Raw genomic sequence first — 27,284 nt, forward strand, 5'->3', positions numbered from 1 at the left:
CCTGATATTAATAGCACCTGACATTCAATCTATGGCTCAATAGTCATCTTGAAGTGAACGAGTGAGTGAATAAACACATAAATACATAATCGTATGCATTGGGGTTTCCTGTTTTGGTTTCTGCTTTTCTCTGTAAATTCCCTGAGAGCCCTGAGAAGTAGTACCGAGCATGAGTGCCTAAAGGAAATGCAACTTACTTCAGCTTCCTGGCTTTCTCATCAGCTGCCTGGAGCTTTCTCAGCCTCATCCTTTCTCTTGGAGTCATTTTCTGTACTTCTGACAGTGCCCTCAGAGTCTGCAGGTGGATCCTTTTTTGCCTATAAATAACAAAGATTCCCCTCATATAGTCCATCCCAAACATGTTCAGAAAAATTAAACAAATATTTTATAAAAGTATCACTACACTACTGAGAGCAAAAGCATCTTGAGACAGGCCAGACAAAACCTAATAAGCTTTGGGTATGTAATGAGCCAACCAGGACTGTAGTTAATAAGCAACACTTTCCAAATTAGATTCTTGTTTAAAGGAAATTATTTACTTTCCAAATTCCTGCTCATTTCATCGCCAATGACTAGTTTTCATAAAGTAAAACAAATTAGGATCTCGGCCATTAAAGAGTAAATAGACGGGCACAGTAATTCCACTATGTGTATAAAACACATAATTTTTAGAGTTAGGCAGAGTTTGAATCCCACCTCCACCACTCATTAGCTCTGTGGCCTTGGGCAAGTAACTGAACCTCCCTGAATCTCAGTTTTCTCATCTGCAAAGAATGGGCCATAGTAAGTATCACATGAGATAACACATGCACAGTGCCTAGCACATAAAAAGTATTCCAAATGCTAGTATTATAATAGCTAAATCTTATTTTTTAACTTTTATTTAAAGTTCAGGGGTGCATGTGCAGGTTTGTTATACAAGTAAACTCGAGTCATAGGGGTTTGTTGTTCAGATTATTTTGTCACCCACATATTAAGCCTAGTACCGATCAGTTATTTTTCCTGATCCTCTCCCTCCTCCCACTCTCCACCTTCTGAAAAATTCCAGTGTCTGTTGTTCCCCTCTGTGTGTCCATGTGTCCTCATCATTTAGCTCCCACTTATAAGTGAGAACATGCATTATTTGGTTTTCTGGTCATGCATTACTTTGCTAAGGATAATGGCCTCCAGCTCTGTCTATGTTGCTGCAAAGGACATGATCTTGTTATTTTTATGACTGTGTAGTATCCCATGGCATAAACGTACCACATTTTCTTTATCTAGTGTACCATTGATGGGCATTTAGGTTGATTCCATGTCTTTGCTATTGTGAACAATGCTGCAATGAACATATGCATGTATGTGTCTTTATGACAGAATGATTTATATTCCTTCAGGTATATATCCAGTAATGGGATTGCTGGGTCAAATGGTATTCTATTTTTAGGTCTTTAAGGAATTACCACAATGTTTTCCACAATGGTTGAACTAATTTACACTTCCACCAATGGTGTATGAGTGTTCCTTTCTCTCTTCACCCTCATCAGCATCTTCTTTTTGATTTTTTTTTTTTTTTTTTTTTTTGAGACGGAGTCTCACTGTCACCAGGCTAGAGTGCAGTGGTGCGATTTCAGCTCACTGCAACCTCAGCCTCCTGAGTAGCTGGGACTACAGGTGCGTGCCACCACACCCAGTGAATTTTTGTACTTTTAGTAGAGATGGGGTTTCACCATGTTGGCCAGGATGGTGTCGATCTCTTGACCTCATGATCCACCATTCTGTCTGGTGTAAAGTTTCTGAGAACTTGCCCTATGAATCTGGGTGGTCCTGTATTGGGTGCACGTATATTTTGGATAGTTAGATCTTCTTGTTGAATTGAACCCTTTACCATTATGTAATGCCCTTGTCTTTTTTGATTATTTTTGGTATAAATAAATTCTGTTTGGTTTGAAATCAGAATAGCAACCCCTGCTTTTTTCTATTTTCCATTTGCTTGGTAGATTTTTCTCCATCCTTTACTTTAAGCCTATGTGTGCCATTGCATGTGAGATGGGTCTCTTAAAGACAGTATATAGTTGGGCCTTGCTTCTTTATCCGACTCTACACAGTGCCTTTTAATTGTGGCATTTGGTCTGTTTACATTCAAGGTCAGTACTGAGCTGTGTGGATTTAATCCTGTCATCACGATGTTATCTGGTTATTATGCAGACTTGTTTGTATGGTTGCTCTACAGTGTCACTTATAGTCTGTGTACTTCAGTGTATACCGGTAGTGGCTGGTAATGGTCTTTCCTTTCTATATTTAGTGCTTCCTTCGGGAGGTCTTATAAGGCAGGTCTGGTAGTAACAAATTCCCTCAGTATTTGCTTGTCTGAAAAGGATCTTATTTCTCCTTCGCTTATGAAGCTTAGTTTGGCCAGATACGAAATTCTTGGTGGAATTTCTTTTCTTTAAGAATGTTGAATGTTGGTCCCCAGTCTCTTCTGGCTTGTAAGGTTTCAGCGGAGAGATCTGCTGTTAGTTTGATGGGCTTCCCTTTGTATGTGACCTGACCTTTCTCTCCAACTGCCTTTAACATTTTTTCTTTCATTTTGACCTTGGAAAACCTGATGATTATGTGTCCTGGGGATGATCTTCTTGTGAAGTATCTTACTGAGGCTCTTTGCATTTTCTGAATTTGAGTGTTGGCCTCTTTAGCTAGGTTGGGGAAGTTCTCATGGATGAAATTTCTATGTTTCTATGTAACATATTTCTATGTTTTCCAAGTTGCTTCAATTTTCCCCACCTCTTTCAGGGACATGATTTGATCTCTTTTACACAATCCCATATTTCTTGCAGATTTTGTTCATTCCTTTTTCTCTATTCTTCCCTGTCTTATTTCAGAAAACCAGTCTTCAAGCTCTGAGATTCTTTCTTCAGCTAGGTGCATTCTGATAGTAATACTAGAGATTGTATTTTTTTTTTTTTTTTTTTTTTTGAGATGGAGTCTCACTCCATCATTCAGTCCGGAGTGCAATGGTGCTATCTCAGCTCACTGAAACCTCCGCCTCCCAGGTTCAAGCAATTCTCCTGCCACAGCCTCCTTGGTAACTGGGATTACAGGCACCTGGCTAATTTTTGTAGAGATGGGGTTTCGCCATGTTGGCCAGGCTGGTCTCGAACTCCTGACCTCAAATGATCCACCCACTTCAACCTCCCAAACTGCTGGGATTACAGGCGTGAGCCACTGTGACTGGCCTGAAATTCTTATAGTGTGATTTTCAGCTCAATCAGGTCAGTTACATTCTTTTCTATACTGGCTATTTCGTCTGTCAGCTCCTGTATCATTTTATTATGTTTCTTAGCTTTCTTGGATTGTGTTTCAATGTGCTCCTGCATCTCAATGATCTTCATTCCTATTAATATTCAGAATTCTATTTCTGTCATTTCAGCCTTCTCAGCCTGGCTTAGAACCCTTGCTACAGAGGTACTGTGGTCACCTGGAGGAAAGAAGGCAGTCTGGTTTTTTGAGTTCTCGAAGTTCTTGCACTGGCTCTTTCTCAGCTTTGGGGCTGAAGTTCCTTCAATCTTTGAAGTTTTTTTCCTTTTATTCTATTTGATAACTTTGACAGTTTGATTTTGGTATAAGGTGGATTCAGTAGACTGGCTTTGTTTCTGGAAAATTTTAGGCAGCCAGTGCTCAGCTCCGAACTCCTGGGCTGTGTGCTCTAACTCTGGGAGACTTTTATTGGGCCCCAACTTTGCTCTCTGGCTCCTCAAGGTCATCAACTCATTGCACTGGGGGCCCAATGTGCTTCTGGACAGCTGGTCACTACACTCTGATGGGTGGTGCCAGCCAAAGCATTTTGTAGGATGGTGGCAGTAGGATCCATCCTTGCTTGCATGTGCCAGCAGCGGCAGTGGTGGTGCAGTGGCAGTGTGGAGGGGTGCACACTTGTCAGCTGTGGAAAGGTGGTAGCAGCTGTCAGGGTGCCTGTCTCCCTGGGGGCGTTCACAGCAGCAGCAGAAGCAGAATGGCTCAGGGAGCTGGGTCCCTCCACTGGCAACTGTGCATGTGGTCCTATTGGTGGTGGTGCTAGCACAAGGAGCAGCACTGGTGGGCATAGGTCTGTGTGCAACCTCTGTGCATGTTGACATGCACATAGGTAGGAGTGCATGTCAGGGCAGGGAAGGGTCCGCTGTTCTCTGCACCTAGTTTCACTCTAGTAGCAGTGTTGGTACAGGGGCAGGGTGCTGGCAGGGCCAGGGCTGGCTCTGTGCTGCCAAGGCTCTGACTGCAATGGCAGGGGAGGTGAGGTGGGATACACTCCCATCAGCAGCAGTAGCAGGGCACACGCATGTTGGCAGGGCAGGAAAGTCAAAATCTGCCCATGTATATACATGCCAGAAAAGCAACATGGGGAGGGGTGTGGCTATGAGCCTGGGGAAGCTGCAGTTAGGGGAAGGAGTAGGTCTCCCCACTGGATCTCTCCTCCAGTCAGGCATGATTCCTCAGCAGTACAGGAGCTATGATGTAGACCCCCAGGGCACCCGCGGCTGCACTGCAAGCAGGCATGGTCAGGCTGGGCCTCAGGAGAGGCCAGAAGATCAAGGGGTGCTCAGGTCAGATCAGCCTCCTCTGATGGGCAAGACTGCCTGCAGAGTTCAGGTGTGACAGTTCCCCTGGGTCTAAAGTCTCCCATGGGAGCAAGTCAAGCCAAGGGGATGGTCTCCCTGGCCATGCTCTGCTGCAGACACTCAAGCACCAAACCCTCTGGGCTCCACATCGGCTGGTGTGCTGCCCCTACTACTTCTCTAAGCAGCTCTCCCTACCAACTCAAGTGTCCCTGGGGATCAAGGGGTCTCCTCCAGCTGGAATTCCAGAGGCCTGTGGCAAGAGTAGGTTGCTACCTGCCAGTTCAACTCACCCATTCCCCCAGCGTCACTGGAGACCAGGAATGGGTCCTGGTGCATAGGTGTACAGTGGCCCCATGCAGGATTCCCAACTTCCTCCCCCTTTAGCCCAGCTTCTGTGCCTTCTCTCCAGCCACTCTCAGTTGCCTCTGAAGATCTGTTAGGAGTGTGCCAGTAGTCCTGGTCCCTCAGTGGCAGCTGTTCCACCTGGCTGCACCTAGTTGGGCATCTTGTCCCCTACCTCATGCTAAATTTTATTGACTATGTCTTCTATTCCAGGCTTAATACAGTAGATATTTTTGTTGTAGCATGGTGTCATGGTTAATTGCACAGATTAATAACACACTCTGGGTTCAAGAATACACAAACTTTTCCCCACTGCCCAGACTGTAATGGACAATGTCTACACTCCCAGGGCCAACACAAGGTTTAGGATAGTGAGATACCTCAGGCGCAAAATCTAAGGGGGCACCAAAAAATTCAGTAACCAAGATAATTTTAATGAAAATTATTTTTAAAAATCAAAGTTAATTTCAAAAAGCTATAAAGACTACAATAGCAAAATTTTAAGGACAGGATCCAACCCTGAACTTATACAATTCCACCTCACTTTCCTCACCCTGATCCTGGCCCTGCTGGACCCTGTCTTTAACTTTTAATATTTTGTTACCAGTGATTTTAAGCATTAATTTGGAGTTTTACAATATTGCATTAAAATTTGATCTTGATTATGAGTTTTTGGTGTCCCACTGAAATTTTGCCACAGAGTCAAGGGCCTCACTTGCCTTATCCTGGTCCCAGCAGATCCCTGTGAATACCTTTAGATTTTTTTTTTTTGTGGAATGTTCACAGCCTCTTCAGTGTTTTTGATCCCAACAATCAGCACATAAACCTCTTTCGATGTATTGTTAATGTTAAGCATGTTTCTTTAACTGAAAAAGAGGCTAAATAATCACATTGGCTAACATTTTAGCAGGTAATAACCCCATGCTTATAAGCACTTTACATGAATTAACTCACTTAAATGCAGAGCAACTCTGTGAAGTAGGTACTTTTTTTATAGTCATAGAGAGGTTAAGTAACTTGTCCAAAGTAATACAGAGTATTACCTGGGAGCTAGAATTTGAATTGAGAGAGTGTTATTAATCTGTGTAATTAACCACTATACCATGCCACAGCAAAAAATATTTACTGTATTAAGCCTGGAATAGAAGACATGGTCAATACAATTTAGCATGAGGGAGGGGGCAAGATGGTCGACGAGAGGCAGCCAGGCGGACACGGATGACTGGCACACGTCTAAAAATCTTCAGAGGGAAGGCACATTGAAAGAACTTCAACCACATTCTCAATGGCATTTGCTTCTCTTCCTGACTTGGTTAGGGCCCAATACTATAGAAGACCTTTTGCACTCCACTCTTTCCTTGACAAACACTATGAGAAAATTGTAATGACCTCTGAGGACAGTTCTAACACTTCTCTGACACCATCCAGACCACAGACTCCAGAGGACATTCAATTTTCAGGAATATACATCTCTTATTTTGTCAGACCAATGGATCTCCTTGAAACATAGTCATAGATCTCAAAAATAGCAGTGACCATCTGAAGTCAATATTTCATAATGTAAAATATCCTCCAAACAACTGGATTCTAGAACACTGTTAATTGTAAACAGTGTCAGTTTTATAACTGCAGTACAAAATGATAGCCAAAACTAGTCCAGTATTTAAAAAATATCTACTACTCTCACATCTCTAGTTAATAAAACACAATTGGAAATTTCGATGTTTCTTGAAATAGCAGATAATAAACCATAAAAACAAGGTTATTAGGAACATGCCTAAAAATTTACCCCCTGTGGTATATAGTGTATCTTAACTGGAGATCATGCAAATTTCCTCAGTTTGAAAGTGAAGATGGAAAGCAAACATGGTGGAGTTGAGAAACATTGGACTGGGTGTTGGAGGAGTGTATTTGTGCTAGAGTAGCCTATTGAGAGCTTCTGTTTTCACTCCACTGTCCTGCACACTTCTTGTATACTACAGTCGTTCATGACTGTACAACTATGCAAAAACCCAAAACATAAGAACCTAGTATTCTGGGTTCTTGCAAGTTATAGAACAAAAATTTTGAACGAGGTAGGAGAGGGAAGTTAGATCAGGAAATAAATTTGTTTCTTTGGGAAATACATTGTTTAGTTCTTATATGAAGGAATGTATATTTCAAGAAAGTGAATTTCGGCTTATTTTCAATTGTCCCAGGACTTCACAATGTTCTCTTGTCAATAGATACTCTGCCGGTTCACATTAAACAAACAACATGTGAAAGCTATTTGTGGTTATTATGGAAGGCTCATTAGCATAAATGTTACTAAATATTTGGGATATTAACTTCTCTATATCCTTGCAAGGCAACTGCAGAGCTACCCTGCAGATTTGTAAGCTGTGCAGTGGTTTAAACTTTTATGATTTCAATTTGCTATCACCTGGGGTAAAGGGCTTTGGAACACCAAGTTCCTGAAGCTCCTTAATTTCTTGGCAAGACTTAAGTGAATTCTAGGATACTCCATGCAGTCAGTTTAGTGCTAATAGATTTTTAAAGACAAATGCATTCAACATTTACACTCGATGGGCTTTTTAAAAACAAAGCAATTACTTACATGGCATTAATTAAACGAGCAGCCTCCTTCTGACAATCCAAATTCTTGTCTTCCAGAGTCATTTCTGAATGTCTACACATTAGGTGCTGCAAAAAAGTTCAACAACCCTGACATACCTAAAAGGCTCCTCTTTCGGGATGAAAGGGAATAAATTACCAAGTATCTTTTCAGATTTGGGGTACTTTTGACCACGGCAGGGAGCCTGAGAACAAAGCATGCTATTTTTTCCTGGGTTCCGTAAAATTACATGGTAGCTTTTCCAAGAAGATTTTGCAGGGTCAGGCTCCTGCCTGTCTCTCCAGCTTCATCTTGCACTGCTTGCTCTCTCACTCCCTTTTGCCAATCATGGGCAGGCCTACTTTCAGCTACAAGAAGACACAAGCTTTTTCCAACCTCCCAGACTGTAGAGGACAGTATCTACACTCCCAGGGCCAGTGCAAGGTTTAGGCAAGTGAGATACCTCAGGTGCAAAATCTAAGAGGACACCAAAAAACTCAGTAACCAAGATAAATAATTTTAATGAACATTATTGTTAAAAAATCAAAATTAATGTCAAAAAACTATAAAGAATACAATAGCAAAACGTTAAAGACAGGATCCAACCCTGAACTTACACAATTCCACCTCACTCGCCTCACCGTAATCCTGGCCCTGCTGGATCCTGTCTTTAAACTGTTAATATCTTGTTACCTGGGATTTTAAGCATTAATCTAGATTTTTAAAATATTACTTTTAAAATATTATGAGTTTTTAGTGTCCCCTTAAATTTTACCCCAGAGTCAAAAGGCTCACTTGCCTCATCTTGGTCCCAGCAGATCCCTGTGAATACTTTTTGACCCTTTTTATTTTTTTTTTGAATGCTCACAGCCTCTTCAGTGTGTTTTTGATCCCCACAACCAGCATATGAGGCTCTTTTTCAGAGGACCACCTGCAGGTTCTACCGGATCCCATTTGGCCTTCATAGAAGGAGAGATGGAAGTACCAGGAAACCTAAGCCTGCCTCCGTCTCTCCTGTCCTGCCTTCCCCATGACCGCGTGGGCTTCCCTGAGAGCATATGCTTGCCTAAGAACCCTCCCATCGGTATCTACCTCCAAGGCACAACATAATCAGGACCTTTGTGCCAGCTATTCCCTGTGATTCGAACACTGTTTCTGAGGCTCTTTACATGGCTGGTTGCTTCCCATTGGCTCGCTGGTAAAGAAATGTCAAGTACTCCTTTGACCACCAAAGACCTTCCTTTCTCCCTTATTTTTACAGTATCCTGTTTGTTTATTATACTTTCTTCCTAGTGCTAGGCATATACTTATGTTATTTACATCCTTACTTTTTCTTGGTTATTGGCTTCTCTCACTAGTCAAGCTTCAAAAGGACAGGAAACATACCTGTTCCTTTCATTTTGGCATCCCCTGGTGTCAGCACAGTGCCCAGCACTCAACTAATAAGTACACATCATTTATCACCTTTGCTTCCTTTGGATTTGGAACATGCCCCACTGATGAAAAGGTATGCACAGTTTTTAAGATGGATGACCATTTTGTGGTTCTTCTTAAAGTTACCCATAAAATTAGAGGAAACTTGCTTCAGGGATTTGTATTGTAAAACCCTGAGAAGTTAAAAAAAAAAAAAAACAACAAACAAACAAACAAAAAAACCCAAAAGCCCTCTAAAGAGGGGACCATTTGCTGCTTTCTTAATACCTGAGACACGGCCTCTATATCACATTTCCTAATTTACAAGAAAACAAAATAAACTTAGCTAATCATTAAAAAGTATTATTGAGATATATAATAAAGGATTGGAATTATAAATGCTCAGTGATAATCCTAGATTTTAGTATTCTCTGTTACTATATTCTTGTCCTTGCAGGGATATAGTTACAAAGTGTTTGGGTAAGATCTGTCCACAGGGCTCCAAGGACGGATGTTGAGTTTTGGCATTAAAAAAACCCTCACTTCTCATTTTCAATGGCACTGGGGAATGGGAGTTCACACACACATTATTTTGGAAAGAGATTGTCCTGACTACTATTTTTCTCAGCTTTTTAAAATTCGTATTTATTTATTTATGAGACAGAGTCTCACTCTGTCACCAGGTTGGAGTGCAGTAGCACAATCTCGGCTAACTGTAACCTCTCCCTCCTGGGTTCAAGTGATTTTCCTGCCTCAGCCTCCTGAGTAGCTGGGACTACAGACACACACCACCATGCCCAGCTATTTTATTTTATTTTTTTTTTGTATTTTTAGTAGAGACGGGGTTTCACTATATTGGCCAGGATGGTCTCGAACTCTTGACCTCGTGATCCGTCCGCCTCGGCCTCTCAGCTTCTTTTTGACCTTTTTCCTCCTTTCTGGTTGATTCTTACTGCATCGTATCCCCTCTGCATATCTTCAAGTCATGGAATGTGTATACAAATGCTAATACCTGTTTCGCAGAATCCCTTTCATTTTAAATACCTGTAGCTGCTCATCAATGTAAGGGATCTTTAAAATTTCGATAGCAGATGGTCTTAATGAAGGATTCTTGTTCAACATGCTGTAACGTTTAAAAAGAAAATTATTTTTCAAATGAACTAAAATATAAGTACAATTTTCAACTATTTCTGGGACAACATATTTATTTCTATACCTTTCCATGATGGCATTTAGTTCTTTTGGATATCTCTCAGGGAGAGAAGGTGTGTCACCTTCAACAATTTTTAAAACAATGGATAAGAAATTGGAGCCAGCGAATGCATGATTCATGCAGCACATCTCATATAAAATGCACGCCAGTGACCTGAAGACAAAGTCAAAGAATTTAAACAAGGAACAAATATCCTATTTTAAATTTTTTCATCATACAAAACCTCAGATGTGTTGGGGCATTGGCTGTGAGGCACAAACACGCAATCAGTAGTTGACTTAAAAACTGCAGTTTCATACTGTTTTTTTCCATTTAAATACATGTTTACCAAAAAAAAAAAAAAAAAAGGAAAGAATAAAGCACAAAAGTAACTCTGAATGACAGCTTCTTTATCAAAGAATAAGCAGCCCAAGAGTTAACAACATGCCCACACATAGTAAAGATTCTAAGTATTTGATCAATGTAAGGATTTTTTGAATTAGCCTTTAATAAATAAAATGCAGCTGAAGATTATCTTCCTAAGGCAGTTTGATAATTTTATATATGCAAAATATAATTTTAATTTAGCAGCCTAACCTTCCCTCTAATGTGCATCCAAGCATTTTTAAAAGGAAACTGGCATTATTTATTATTCTCTGAATATAATCCATTTGCAAGTGGGGTGGAAGAGCAGCTACTTGAAGCCCACATTAAAATGCATAATTCTCCTATGGTGAGTATGAAACAGAATATTAAAATTCTAGATAAGTCCAACACTGATTTGGATTAACCATGCAAATCAATAACCTCTAAACCAGCAGGAAAATATTTTAAATAACTCTACATCATAAAAAAAAACTGAAAGAGAAATTCCTGTCTGAGCTTAGTATTAAGAAATAATAGCACTTCTCCTGAATAATGAATTATTTTTATCTTATGGACATTATGAATTATGTAACTGTCCAGGTTTTCCTTTTCATGTTAGTCACTTGAAAGATAAGAAATAAACTTGTGATTGACCTTGTGTAAGTTACATTTTATGTAACTTTTAACAATGTCCTTAATACAACAAAGGATAGACAGAAATAAATACATTAATAATATCATTGAACTATTTTGTGAGTGTTCATGAAAATGTGCATTTGTAAGAGAATTTTGGATACATACACTGAGAATATTTGTTTCAGTAAATAATAACACTAAAAATTTCCAACTGAGCTGATTGGGTACTTTACATTTTACAAAGCACTGACAATATCTCAACAGTCCCTCATAACTTCCCAGTGAAATAGAGTAGAGCCCATGTAATATTTTTCCCATTTTATAGATAAAAAATTGGCTTAGAAAACTTAAATGACTTGGCCAAGGTCATATAGGTAGTAAATGGCAGAACTGACTCTGGAATTAAGGCATTTATCTTTCAAAATCCTAGACTGTTTCCATTAAAGAATGCTAGAAAGAAGGGGGAGATGTTAGAACAAAGTGCATGAAATCAACTAGAATACCAATATCAATGTAAATATTAAAAATGACGAAAACTATTTGAAAATCAATAAATTTTGCATCTATCTAAAAGACTATTAAATGGCATCTGGTTAGATTTCTATACCCAGAAAAAACATTCCTTCAAATTAAGATGAAATAAAGATGTTTTTAGCCAAGCAAAAACAGAGATTTCATTATCAGCAGGAAAGCATTTCTTAAATCCTAGACATAAATTTTTCTAACAGAAGAAAAATGATCCAGACAAAAACAATGAGTACAAGAAGAAATAAAGAGCACCAAAAAAGTAATTTTGTGAATATGCATAAATGAATATTAACTCTACAAAATAAAATTAACAATATCTTGTGGTGCTTAAAAATTATGTAGAATAAAAATTCATGACAAAAATAAGGCAAATGACACAAGAGGGAAAAGATTCCAATTAAAAAACTAAATTATCAGACTGGAAAAATAAAACGTATATTCTGCTCACAAAACAAACTTTAAATGTAGGAACACAGAGAGGCTGATAGAAAAACCATACAAACACCAAAATGGCAAGAAACACGACTAAGATTAAGATGGTGGATCAATAAAACAAGCAAACCACCAGGAATATAAAATAATTCTAAATCTGTATACACCCAATAATGTGTGTGTGTGCGCATGTGCATCGTGTGTGTGTGTATGAAGCAAGAACTGACAGAATTAAAAAAATGAATCAAGATAGAAAAAATCTACATGATGACAAAATTGACATAATTGGCAAGTTGATGTAAATACAACCAACAATAACAGAATTCAATTTTTTTTCAAGGGCACAGGGAACATTTACCAAAATTGACAATTTACACAGGGCCACAAAGCAAGCCTTAACAGTTTTTAAGGACTGAAATCTTCAAAGCCTGATCACAGTAAAATTGTGCTAGACATGAATAACAGAGCGATAGAGAAAAAGAGATAATTGTAAAACCATAAAATTTCCAACTGCTTGAAAACTAAGAAATACACATCCAAATAATCCTTAGGTCAAACAAGAAATTAGAAAACACTTTTAATGGAATGCTAACGAAGATACCAAATATCAACACATTGAATGCAGTTAAGGTGCTTATAGCAAAATTCAAAGTATTAAATGCATATATTACAAAAAAAAAAAAAAGCTTAAAATCTATCATATAAGTCAACTTGAGAAGCTAAAAAAACAGCAAATCACACCAAAGAAAGACTAAGGAAATAAATTTTAAAAGAGAAGAAATTAATGAAATAGAAATAAACAATAGAAACAAAGTCAGTGAAGACTAATACATTTAATAGATCTCTAGCAAGGCTGATCAAGAAAATCAGAAAAAAAAACACAGATTAACAATAACACAAATAGAAAAAGGTGCAACACTATAGACTCCACAGATATTAGAAAGTATTAAGATGACATTATAAACATGTTTTTTCCAATAAATTTGACAATATGGATAAAGTTAACAGTCTTCTAAGAACACAACTTACTGACACAAGAAGAAAAAGATAATCTGAATAGTTTTTTATCTATTAAACAGAGATAATTTCTTATTTAAGGTAATAAAACTCAAAGCAGAATTACCATTTGACCCACCAATCCCATTAGTGGGTATATACACAGAGGAATATAAATCATTCTACTATAAAAACACATGCATGCATATGTTCATTGCAGCATTGTTCACAATAGCAAAGATATGGAATCAACCTCAATGCCCATCAATGGTAGACTGGATAAAAAAAATGTGATACATATAAATGACAGAATATTATGCAAACATAAAAAGAATGAGATCATGTCCTTTGCAGCAACATGGATCAACCTGGAGGCAAACTAATAGAGGCACAGAAAATCAAACACTGCATTTTCTCATGTATAAGTGGGAGCTAAACATTGACTACATGTGAATGCAAAGAAGGGAACAACAAACACTGGGGCCTACTTGAGGGTAGAGGGAGAGGAGGAGGTTGAGGAACTCAAAAATGAAAGTAAAGAGGCAGTTGCTGTAACAAACTATAAACAAACAAATAAATAAAGGTTTAAGCACAAAAAATATAGTTAACAATAATTTATTATGTATTTCAAAATAGAAGATTTGGAATGTTCCCAACACAAAGAAATGATAAATGTTTGAAGCAATGAATATCTCAATAACCTAGATTTGATCATTATGCATTGTAAGCCTGTATCAATATATCACAAGTGCCCCATAAACATGTATGATTATTATGTATGCATAAAAATTTTTTTAATAAAAAAAACCTGCCTATTGTGTACTATGCTTAACACCTGGGTAATGACAAAATCTCTACACCAAGCCCATGTGACATAATTTTTATATATATATATGTATATATATGTATGTATGTATAAAACAAACCTGCACATGTACCCCTGAACCTAAAAGTTTAAAATAATAATAATTGAGATAGACAACAGAAGTATCCCCTGACCCTCTATCTCAAAAGTAAATATTATAAAGCAATCCTTGTAAGAACAGGAGCTATATTTTTTTGGTTTTGTTTTTGCCTACCAATGTATTTTCAGCACAGCAACAGAACAGTGGCTAGCTGTATCTTTTCAATAGAGATATTTGTTGAATACAGAAAAATAAAACAAAATAATAAAAAGCTCTTGCAAAGAAAAACTCCAGGACCAGATGGCTTTACTGATAAATTCTTCCAAACATTTAAGAAATAAATAACAATAATCTTGCTCAACCTCTTCATTTTGTAAGACCAGGACAAGTTTGATACTAAAATATAACAAGGATATTATATGAAAGGAAAATTACAAGCAAATGTTTTCATGAATGTTGATTCAAATAACCCACATTTACACACACATATTAGCAAATAGAATACAATGACATATTAAAAAGGTAATGCATCATGACCACGTAGATTTTATTTCAGAAATACAGAGTTGACTTAATATATGAAAATAAATAAATCAAAATATATCTCATTATAGAAAAAAGTTGAAAAACCATATCACCACCTTGATTGATGCAAAAAAGCATTTTATAAAATTCAAAACTTATTGTATTTTTAAAAAGAAGAAAACTCCTAGCACACCAGATATAGGAGGGAACCTCCTTAATCTGATTTTTTGAAGCTTAAAAATATATAGTAAACATGATGCTTATTGGTGAAATATTGAAAGTTTATTATTTTCTTCTGAGATTAGGAACAAAATAAGAATGTCTACTATCATCACTTCTATTCAACACTGTAATGAAGGTGCTGCCCAAAGCGATAATGCCAGAAAAAGTACATTTTTAAAAAAATCTATAAAGATAGTAAAGAAAACATTAGACTGTCATTAATCATGTCAACATGATTGTGTACAGAAAAAATTCCAAAGACCTGACAAACTGTTAGACTTAACAAGGGAATTACGCAAGACTGCTGAATACAAAGCCCTTCATTTCTATAAACTTGCACAAAAACACACTTACAGTGGCCCATGAAATACCAACAAAAATCCTAGCAGACATTTTGGCAGGAACTGACAAGCAGATTCTAAAATTTATATGGAAATACGAAGGGATCTGAATAGCCATGGCAATTAAACAAGAACAAATTTAGAAGTTTGTATGACCAAATATCAAGATTTATTATAAAGCTATATTGCTTATATTATAAAGTTATAGTACCTATGAAAGTGTGGTATTGGCAAAGAAGAAAAAATATATACCAATGAAATAAAACAGAAGGCTCAAAAACAGATTCACACATATTTAATCACTTGATTAACGCAAAAATAAGCTGCACTCCATGGTAGAGGAAAATATGACTTTTTCAACAAATTATGCTGGGCCAATTGAATATTCATATAGAAAAAATTGTACTTGGATTTCTGTCTCATACCATGTGGCTACATACACACATAGATCAATTATAGATAGATGTTACTGTGAAAGACAGAATCAAATTGAGTCGGCTTTAAAAGAAAACAGGAGAAGGTAGAATCAACTGAGTAGGCTTTTAAAAGAAAACAAGAGACTATCTTCATGATCTTGGAATAGGCAAAGATTTCTTAAACAAGACACAAAAGGCACTAGTGATAAAGTTATGAACTTACAAAATGAACTTCATTAAAATTACAAACTTCTATTCATAAAAAGACACCATTAGGAGAGTGAAAAGGAAGACACATAGTGTAAGAAAATATCTGCAACTGAAATATTCATCAGACTACCGAAATACGGATACAATTAATTAAAACTTCTATAAATCAATAAGAAAAATGAGAGAATTCAATAGAAAAATGGGCAAAAGACTTAACAGACACTCAATGGCCAAAAGTCATGAGAAGACGCCCAACATTTTTAGTCATCAGAAAAGTGCAAATTAAAACCACTGTGTCCTACCACTACATGCTACACACTCATCAGAATAGCTAAAAAGAAAAACACAGACAATACCAAGTCAGTACTTGTTAAACTATGAAAAAAAAAAGTTTCCTTAGGAAAACAAGAGGGGCTAAATATCACTAAAAAAATATAATCATCAAGTTGAACCAAATACTTTTACTAATGTAGAATGTGTAAAATATTTGTGTTATGAATTGCCACCATATACTTAGTTATTTCCCCATAGAAGAATCTATAATTCAAACTTCAAGAACGTCCTCTTATACAGAATAGTAGAGTTACAAGAGACTATAAACATTTGCTCATTTCAAACTCTGGTTTTATCAGTGAGAAAACCAAAGCTGAGAGAGAGGAAGTAATTTGCCCAGAAAGGTACCATGTCAGATCAGCTCATGTTGGTATTGGTATTAGTTCTCATCCAATACTTTTTAAAATTTCTCTTTTAAAAAGTTACATTGACCACATTCTGTTATATAGCGTAATACACACATAATAATCTGAAAACTGAAAAAAAGAAATCAAATTTGCAAGTCCAAGTAACAGAAGGCTAGCAATCACTCAGCACCTACACACTCTCTTTTGATGATTTATGCTCACTCCACATAGGCTCAGGGTCTCCTTGAGGAGAAGATTAGAAACAGAACAAGCTAGACAACCTCTCCTGGCCTGGGTATATCTGAAGGGTTGTATGGGAGCAACAACCCCTGATCCAGAACATTTTGAAGTGTCTTGGAAGCAGCTATTAGATTGTCTCCACCAATAATACAAATGGTAACAACAATAATGATAATAATAGTAATAACGAATATGATAGTGGGAATGTTAATAGTGTTCACTATGAGCCAGGCCCTCTTCTACGTTCCTTTCATATTTTAACTCATTGACTTACCCTCACAACAATCCTAATGAGGTAGGAACTATTATTATCATTCCGATTTTTTAGATGAGAAAACCATAAGATTAGGTAAATTGTTCAAGGTTCCATATTGAGTAGGTCATAAAGCTGGGATTGTAGCCCAGGCTATCTGGCCGTAGAGACACAGACTCTCTATGCTATCCTGCTTCTGGATCTTGCACCAATCAGAGCATTTTGGATTACGAAAGGCTCTCTTGAGTTGGAAATCATGGCTAGCCCTGACAGAGCCTTTTAAGCAGGGGCTGATTTCCCAAGGTAATTTCAGGTTCTATATAGAACCTTAATTCACTTTTAAAAATCACTGGGGCCTTAGACAACAAGCTATGCAGGGCATCACACCACGGCAAATATAGGGCACACAGACAATGAGACCTTCTGTGGAAAAAGGAAAGCAGACAAGTTTGGTTTTGCTTGGAAGGAAAGAGGGCTTAGTGGTCTATTAACAGTGAATTGATCACCAAGTCAAATTCTGGTTTGATGGAGATGTAACTCTACTTTGATGAATTTATTAAGGTTATAAAAAGATGTGGTAGGCCAGGCACAGTGGCTCACACCTGTTATCTCAGTGACTTGGGAGGCTATGGTGGGGCAATGAGTTGAGGCCAGGAGTTTAAGACCAACCTGGGCAACATAGCAAGACCCCATCTCTACAAAAAATAAAAATATATTAACTGGGTATGGTATAATACACACCTGTATTCCTAGCTACTCCAGAGGCTGGGGTGGGAGGATCACTTGAGCCCAGGAGTTTGAGGTTACAGTGAGCTATGATTGCACAACTGCACTCCAGCCTAGGCAACAGAGTGAGACCATCTCTAAAAATAAATAAAAATAAAAAAGATATGCAATTATCTGGCTAAAGAAACTATGGAACAATTAGATCTATAGGCTAACTTAGTAATCAGTTAATTCTGATATAAGACTATAGTACTCTCTGTTTTGGAAATCCTCTCAGTATGCAGTGCAATTACCTGTTTCACTTTGATGACTAATATTTGCTTGCACTCTAGCACATAGAGAAAACTTCATTTATCAGCCAGTAACTTGTGGAAACGGACCTGCTATAGTGGTCCCAGTGTACCTACCCTTGGAATGGGCGCTAGTAACTGAAACTTGGACCAACTGATTACAGAAACTACCTTGACACTCAAAGGTAAAAGATTTTTGGTTACCTACCATATCTCAGAGCCCCTGTCAGTGTTTCCCACACTTTAACATACATGCAAATCACTTAGGGGTTTTGTTAAATACATACGGTAGGTAACCAAAATACATATGGTGACTATATTTCTATGTACCAAGTGTTTTTTTTTTTCCTAGTTTCCAACCAGACATTTCCATATAGGAATCATCTAAGACTGTTCACTTCCATCCTTTTAAAATAATTTTCTTTTATTTGACTCCCAGGTCTTCAATCTGCTGATACAAAAGTAGATTGGGGGTGGGGGAGAGCTGAAATAAACAAGTGAGACATACTTAGAAGTTTATGATTTGCATTCCTTTCTTTTTCCAAAATACAGACAACTTTGAAGAGGTAAGCAAATAAATCCCTGAGGGAGTGAATACAAGCAATGAAAAAGAAGGCTGGGATCAGGTGTCTGTGAAGCAAATTACACCTGAACTCCATAAACTTACCATCTGTCCAAGTTGAACAACTTGTCCAGAACTACTGAGAAAATTTCTGAAGCACAGGTTGATTGACACTAAATCACAAATGTAATTCAGGCTTTGTCTTATCTTAAGGTAACTAAATTTACCCTTCAAAATCTGCCAGACTCTGCAAAGGCAGGCCTGCCCCAGGGCAATGCATGACTCTAGTTGGTTAGGAAGTTTTGTTGATCTTCTAGATAATGTTTTTATTTGATGTAATCGAGGAGCATCCTGATATATTCATCTAGAAAAGAGTAATCAGTTCAATCTATAGAAAGAGTAATAGAAATGTAATACAAGAGTAGTGGGTTTTGCTTTAGTGTGTATCACCCTAAATGAAAGTCTTTACTTAGGTAGAATTGAGTATTAACCTAAATTCAATCTAAATATAACGAAATGAAAATAAATATAACGAAAACCATTGGGCTGCTTGAAGTAATAGTACTTAAGAAACAATATTATATAGCAATTGTTTATGAATAACCTACCATATCTCAGAACCTCTATCAGTGTTTCCCAAACTTTAACATATACGCAAATCACTTAGGGGTTTTGTTAAAATGCTGATTCCAAGCATTTGGGGGGAAACGGTATCTACAGTGGAAGCATAGTTTTTAGATCTTTCTTGAATCCACATATGAAAACAGAGCAGCTACAGAACAAAACTCAAAATCCATGAATAATATTTATTATAATTTATAATAAAGTCAGGTGATAAGATGTCCCCTTGAACCTCACAGTGCAAGTGAAGGAACACAAACCACATAGCTACATGACTGGCATAGTATCAGCATCTCTGTGAGAAGAAGCAGAGGGAAGCAATGGAGTGATCAAGGGACATGAAAACAGAAGAACCTCAAACTATCCACAGTGGGCCAATCTAAGCATAGCAATTAAACCCAGCAGGGGTTCTGCCCAATCCAAAAGCAGGGTGAATGCAAGAAATCCCAAGATAAGGCTTAAAGCAGCTGGAGCAAAATAGTTCAGGGCTGTCCAAAAGAATTTATTGAACCCATGGAAATGTTCTTATAAAATAGCCACCAGCCACATTTGGCTTTTGAGCACTGAAAATGTGGCTAGCGTGACTGATGAGATGAATTTTTTAAAGAATATTTAAAAAGAAAAGTGAACTCATTTCTTTTATCATATTCTAATATACTGCCACATTTTAGGGAAGACGACCCTTAAAATTATAGACAAAACAAGGTTTGGGTGCATTTTCTCCTGTTCATACCAGCTCTTTCTAATTACTTTCCTCCATAACTGAGCTTTACAATGTTTCAAGGAAGATTATCAAATCTCTCTCCTCTGTAGTGGTCCCATGTCCTCCATACCATAAGAATGTGGCTAATGGAGGAAAAAGATTAAAACCAGTAAGTGAGGAGGACAAGGAGACCACAGGGTGGCAGAAGAGAAAAACTGACCAAAAGTCAAAGATTCTTTGCATCTTTAGCTGTTCTTGAGGTCACAGTTATAGATTCTATGCAAACCACACAGCTTGGGAAAGGATGTGGACAGTGATCAGAGTTGGGGTAGGGAGGTAGGTTGGCAATGGAAACAATGATCAAAGCATCCTTACATTACCAACGGTTATTCACTCAGCCACTCCATCAAGACCGAATATGGCAACAGCGAGCACTGCCCATGGGGCATCAACTGCTTCATACTTTGATCAAATTGCTATGTTCCAACTACTTTAATAATTTTATATCATCTCCGGAGGCTCTTTTATGAGGGACAGAACATCAAAAGTAGTAGAACGTGCCAGGTTAATAGAAGACCTACCTATCTTCCTCCTTTGATCTTCACCAATCTTCTCCCTCCTGTCAGTTTTCTATAGCCCAGCTGGCATCATAGTAAGACTGACTCCCCTGGTAGATTGATGGCTCTTTGCAAATATTCTTTTTCCCTTCCCCCACGGGGGGAATTGGCACAGGACTTGCTTCAGTCAACAGAATATGGGTGGATACGAAGTGTGTCACAACTAACTGAGTGGAGAATCTAAAGGCAGACATATGCTCTCTCTCTAGCACTGTATTGTCCATGTTAGCTCAGAGCATAACCTGTGTCCTGGAACTGGGAAAACCATAGATCAGAGCAGGCTGCACCTTGGAATAGAAACTCAGTTAATCTGCAGTCCTCATGTAATGCCAAAAAAATATATACGAAGTAACTGAGAGTTTTTTGGAGTTCTTTGTTAGAGCAGCAAAGCTGACTGATACATCATTCCTCTGCTTAACAGCCTTTAGCAGTTTCTCATACTCCAGAAGAGTACAAGCTTCTTACCATAATTACATGGGTCATTCACCATCTGACTCCTGCCCGCCCTTCAGTCAAACGTACCAACACTCCCCTCCTTGCCACACACACACTTTGTCCTACAGCTAATCAAAAGACCCTGAGCTTTCTCACGCTTCCATGTCCTTTCATACCTTTTCTCAGAATCTTTCAGGAGTCAGAGAAGGTCCAAGTCATTTGTAACTACTTTTAAATTCCCAGTATATTTTTTAAATGAATAAATACCACAATAAAAGTTTCAAAATTGGTGGTATATCTGAAATTTTGGCATTAAATAAATAAACACCTTTAACATATACCACTTCATTTGGCAATAACTTTAAACACACACATTTGAGGCCCTTTGTGAATGAGAAGGCCCTGGCCAAATGGTTCTTCTGGCCAGCCACTTTCCCTACACAGTTCCCTCCCTCTTCTCCCAGTGGGCACCCCTCATTTTTGGTCATTGACATTGGGTCTTTTTACATGAAATACATTTGCCAAACTCTTATTCATTTTTTCCCCATCCTGAGCAGGAATCATGCACTCTCTAAGACTGTAGCTGATGCGCTCTACCCCATCCCCAGCGGTCAATCACTCTCCACTTTATACATCAGAACATGTATTGTACTACAACAGTATACAGCAATTTGTTTATATGTTTATCATTCCTTTGAGGACAGAAACCCTCATGTCTTCACGTCTCTTCCTTTCTGCAAATACTACCCTACGGGCAAGAAAGAGTAAGGCTAAAGGTATGAGCTGTTCTGGTACACTGCCTTTCTGAGGTAGGAGGAGAAGCCCTAATTTACAAATTTCCATGGTATAAATACCATGGTTGTTTTCAAGTTACTAATGTGATATCAGTGAACACTGACTTGAGAAGAATTGTAGATAAGTGGGTCTTATGAGCTGGTATGAGCTCCAGCATACCACTGAATCATGGGAGTGACAGAAAGATAAGGCTGGAGTCAGATGGTCCAGTGCTGGGGCTGACGTTGGGGTGGGGGTTGGGAGAAAGAAGGCAAGGTCAGGAGGAGTGAAAGAAGAGTTCCAAGGCACATGGAAAAGTTGCTGGTCTGGAAGTTCTCAGCTGTGGTCCAGGTTCTTGGGTTCTACCCACCAAACAGACCAGCAAGTAGAGTGCCAGATTGCTCTCCTGGCACAAGCTTCTTCTGTTAAGCAATTTATTGTGCCTTTTGACATAAAGAAAATGAACACTGCCAGATTGTCATATGGAGGCCTAGATTAGAGGCTACTTCTCAACTCCTGCCTGCTGCTCTCCTGATGAAGTCCTGCTCCAGTCACCACTGCTGCATAAAAAACCACCCCAAACCTTAGTACCTTAAAACAACAATAATCAGTCATTTTGATCATGAATCTTTTTGGTCAGAGACTGACAGGGAAGCCTTGAATCTGCTCCCCACAGCATCTGCTGGTGATGCTCAACTGAGGCTTAAGGATCTACTTCCAAGATGGCTCACGCACATGACTGGCCAATTGATGCTGGCTATCAGCTGGAAGCTCAGTGGGGGTAAAGATCAAAGGCCTTGGTTCCTCTCAATGTGGCCCTCTCCATGTTGGCCTCTCAATGTGCCACTCAGGCTTCCTCACAACAGGGTAGTTGGGTTCCAAGAACAAGAATTTCAAGAGAACCAAGCAAAATCTATGTTGTTTTTATTATCTAGATTCAGAAGCCACATAGCATCAATTTTGCCATAATCACAGCCTTACCCAAATTAAAGGTGAGGGAACACAGACTCCAACTCTCAATAAGAGTGTGTAAATATCACATTATAAAAAGAACATATGAGAAGTGATATGTTATGATGGCCATTTTTGGAAAACACAATCTGCCACATGCCCCTATGGATAATGGGACATTTTACCTTATGCTCCCATTCAAAGAGGTCTCTTTCCTCAGAAATCCAGGCCCTGCCCAGGCTCTCAAGGCTATACTCTTTCCTCGCCCCTGATGTTCCTTGCTACAAAGTGCCCAATCCTGGAATTTGAAAGATTCAACCCCAATTTGACTTCCTATAGAAAGACTAGTCTCAACTAGGGATTCCAAGAACCTAACCCACTTTTAGGAGAAGGACTTCCTGTACTGAATGCTATAAATAAATGAAGCCGGAAAAGTTTAACAGATTTCAGAACGAAGATAATGTTACATATGGGCAAACATTAACAGATGAAAACATAACTAGTATTAGGCCAATTCTCCTTTAAGCAAATTCTCCTGTCTCCAGTTAAAAAGCAACTTAAACAATGAAGAGTGGTGATAAGATTTAATACTTGCCAAATAAATTTGCATGTTTGAAATAAGAACTTGTTAACACAAGTAAATTTTTCTTTTAGTAAGAGGAATGAAAGAAAATTCTGAGCTAAGCCTCCCTCTCCAATTCTCCCACAGAATTAACAAAACAAGAGTATATAAATTTGTCACATCATTTATTAATGACTTAAATCTGCTTGGTCTTCTATAACCTTCTTATACTTATATATTAATATCTTTTTCTAGATTCAGGAAGTTCTCTGTTATTATTCCTTTTAATAAACTTCTTACTCCTATTTCTTTCTCCACTTCCTCTTTAAGGCCAGTAACTCTTAGACTTGCCTTTTGAAGCTACTTTCCAGATCTTGTAGGTGGGCTTCATTTTTTTGTTTTTCTTTTTTCTCTTATCTCAGAGCTCTGTGTATTTTCCAATATCCTGTCTTCAAGCTTACTAATTCTTTCTTCTACTTGATCAATTATGCTATTAAGATACGCTGATGCATTCTCCAGTCAATTGATTTCTCAAGTCCAGAACTTCTGCTTGATTCTTTTTAATTATTTCACTCTCTTTGTTAAATTTATCTGATAGAATTCTGAATTCCTTCACTGTGTTATCTTGAATTTTGTTGAGTTTCCTCAAAACAGCTATTTTGAATTATCTGTCTGAAAGGTTGCATTTCTCTGTTTCTCCAGGATTGGTGCCTAGTGCCTTATTTAGTTTGTTAGGTAAAGTCATGTTTTCCTGGTTGGTCTTGACACTTGTGAATGTTCATCAGTGCCTGGGCATTGAAGAGTTAGGTATTTATTATAGTATTCACCATCTGGGCTTGTTTGTACCCATCCTTCTTAGGAAGGCTTTCCAGGTATTTGAAAATACTTGGGTGTATTTGCATTGGGGCTACCCCAAGCCCCGTAACACTGTAGTTCTTACAGACTTGTAGGGGTACCACAACTTGGTGGTCTTAGATAACATGCAGAATAATTCTTTGGATTACAAGGCAAAGACTCTTGTTCTCTTTGCTTACTTTCTCCCAAACAAATGGAGTCTCTGTATTGAGTTGCCTGGAACTGAAGTTGGGGTGACACAAGCACTCCTTTGGTCACCACTACCGGGACTGTGCTGGCTCAGACCTGAAGCCAGCATGGCACCCTGTAACCACTTCCTATTACCTATGTTCACTCAAGGCCCTGGGGCTCTACAATCAGCAGATGATGAAGCCAGCCAGGTCTGTGTCCTTCCCTTGAGGGATGTGAGTTTCCTAGGTCCTGGGCAGGTCCAGAGATGCTCTCCCAGAGCCAGGGACTAGAGTTAAAAACCTTAGAAATCTGCATGGTGTTCTATTCTACTGTGGCTGTGCTGGCACTCAAGCCACATGACACAGTCCTTCCCACTCTTCCCTCCCCTTTCTATGTGCAGAGGAGCTTCACTCCATGGCCACCATCACTACAGGCCTATAGGGAATATTCCCAGGCTACCACTGATGCTCAATTAAGGCCTAAGGACTCTTCCTTCAGCTTGTGGTGAATACCACCAGGCCTGGAACTTATCCCTCAGGGCACCGGCTCCCCTCTGGCCCAGGGAAGGTCCAGAAATGCTATCCAAGACCTAAGACATGGAGTCAGAGACTCCAAGATCTCCCTTGATCCTCTACACAACTGTGGCTGAGTTGTTACCTGGTTTTTGGTTCATATGAAGGTGATTCCTTTGTGTAGACAGTTGTAAAACTTGGTCTTCCTCAAAGGATAAATGCTTGAGGGGAAGGATACCACATTTTCCAATGATGTGATTATTCTGCATTGCATGCCTGTATCAAAATATTTCATGTACCCCATAAATATATATATCTACTGTGTACCCACAAGAATTAAAAATTTAAATTTTTTTAAAACCTGGTGTTCCTGGGGAGGGCCATGATCAGTGGAGTCCTTATTCAGCCATCTTGTACTGTCATTCCTCTATCAATATCAATTTAACAAGGATTTATTAGCTATATTATTAACCTTTTAAAAATTCATCAGGCTAAATTAGTACTATCTGCAGAGTTTGTATCAACCATTTCATTCTAGTCATTGAAAAAAATATATTAATGCTCAAATATACTTCACCTGACTGCAATGTTTTCTTACCTAAGCTCCTATTGGATGAAAAAACTGACACCAGTGCTTATTCCCTAGGAAAGCACTCCCTAGTCAATAGCTTCCTTCTGAACCCATATAAGAACTTCCCAGGCCATGGGCAATGAAAAAAAATGAATTCTTTTGCTCCAGAGCTTTCTTCACTAAGAGGGAGCTGATGAAGCTGTTGGCTGCCAGCTACTAGATGGCCCCATTTTAGTTACAGGAAACGCTGCCAAGTTGGACTGTATTTCTCAAAAAAAAATAGGCTGTTGTCCCCATCCCTTCCCTGACCACCCTGGAAATGTTTTTCTGTGAGAATACTTTCTTGGTCCTGGCAGGTCAGGCAGGTGCTGGTTCTTCTCTGTTTTCTTCTACCCATAGCTAATCCTTGTCTGATACTTTGGCCCCAAGATCACGAGAGCCTGAGTCCAATGTTGGGCATGAACTAGACTCCTTCTCTGTCCCCTACCCAACCAACTTCCACACCAAATCTCTGAGAAAAACCCTGAGAGCTTCACGGTACACTCTGGATGTTGCCACTATTCCCACCACTGTTGCTTTACTTAAATCACCCAAAGAATATGGGGGCTACAAGATCAAAGAGCCATCTGGCTGGCTTCTCACAACAAAGTACACAAGACCAACAGTGAAATATTGTTTTCTTTCTGTTTAATTGCAGTACTATTATTCAAATAATATTGCCCTTTATTTGTTTCTCCTACCAAAATAACATACTCTAACTATTCATAGTTTAAATCAATTTAATGAGCTGGCCTAGGAACCCAACTCATATTTGTATTTCTCCTGTGGGTATAAGAGTATTCAACAATTGCTTATACAAATCAGCTGTGATCAAGGCATTGTCCTCAGTAAACCTAACTATCCTAACTTTGCAAATCACTTTATGCACTTTTGGAACCTAACCCACTTTTAGGAGAAGGACTTCCTGTACTGAATGCTATAAATAAATGAAGTCGGAAAAGTTTAACAGATTTCAGAACGAAGATAATGTTACATATGGGCAAACATTAACGGATGAAAACATAATTAGTATTAGGCCAATTCTCCTTTAAGCAAATTCTCCTTTAAGCATTATAAATATAATATGAACAGCTATTAGTGCTAAAATAAAACACTTGTCAATTATTCATAAGTGTTTCCAATCCTAAAAAAAAATCCACAATAAACAGATGCTACACACTGAGATTCAGAGATAGGTTCTCGACCTCATTCAATCTAATTTTTCTAAGAGTGTCTACTAAAGATTACTCATCACATGTATGTATCTGCCACTATAATTAATAGATATCTTATTCTTCCCATTTTAGGTTTGGCAATAGAAATTTCATTACCAGATAAGCCCACTTTGATTCTGATACAACCAAGGTAATTACTAAATCCATAATAAGGTGGTTATTTGGGGTCAGGATGATGATGAATCCTAAGCTTGTACTTGCTGAAAAGTTAATAATCTCTGCAAGGAGGGCTAACCTAAAGCTCAGAGAAACACATTGAAATCCTTCTGCATTTGTTATATTTTGGAGGTTTTGGTTGGTTTTTTTTTTCTTTAGTCAGACATTTTTGTAATCCTAAACTACAGCAATACTGTCGGATATCCCATAATTCTCCATTATAGTAATAGTAATAGTAGGAGCAGTTTTTTAAAAAAGAAATAGCACTGACATAACTGACACAAATACTCTATGCTTTCCTTTCCTCTCCGTGGGTTCTGCTGCTTTCGCCTTCTAGGAGACATTCATCTGATCTGGAAAGCAGATACAGATGCCTGTCAAAAGGAGCCAGGTTTGTTACATATAATTCCAAAAACTTAAATGATAGGCTTTGTAAATTAATTTACTCTTAATTCAGATGACATAACATAATATCTTCCTGAGATACCATATAACCTTAAACTATAAAGATATATATTTGAGTCTATTTAAAAATGTCTATAATATTAATTTTTAAAATTAAATGTAAAGAGATATATAGGTACATAATTGAAATTCAATCTGAAGCAAAGCCCGAAAT

General features: G+C 38.1%; 1 protein-coding gene across 7 annotated transcripts in view; it reads right to left on the reverse strand.

Annotated features, from left to right (window-relative positions):
- NEK11 (NIMA related kinase 11) overlaps nucleotides 1-27,284 on the reverse strand; it is a 291,394-nt gene that overhangs the window by 169,508 nt on the left and 94,602 nt on the right. For all 7 annotated transcript variants that reach the window (XM_025374283.1, XM_025374271.1, XM_025374266.1 and 4 more), the window contains 4 exons: nucleotides 10,160-10,309; nucleotides 9,988-10,066; nucleotides 7,534-7,619; nucleotides 198-317 (listed from right to left, as the gene is read on the reverse strand). In XM_025374283.1, the coding sequence (XP_025230068.1) occupies nucleotides 198-317; nucleotides 7,534-7,619; nucleotides 9,988-10,066; nucleotides 10,160-10,309 (435 nt within the window). The remainder of the gene's footprint in view (nucleotides 1-197; nucleotides 318-7,533; nucleotides 7,620-9,987; nucleotides 10,067-10,159; nucleotides 10,310-27,284) is intronic.

This window comes from Theropithecus gelada, chromosome 2 (assembly GCF_003255815.1).
Source record: "Theropithecus gelada isolate Dixy chromosome 2, Tgel_1.0, whole genome shotgun sequence".
In the NCBI taxonomy this organism is placed as follows: domain Eukaryota; kingdom Metazoa; phylum Chordata; class Mammalia; order Primates; family Cercopithecidae; genus Theropithecus; species Theropithecus gelada.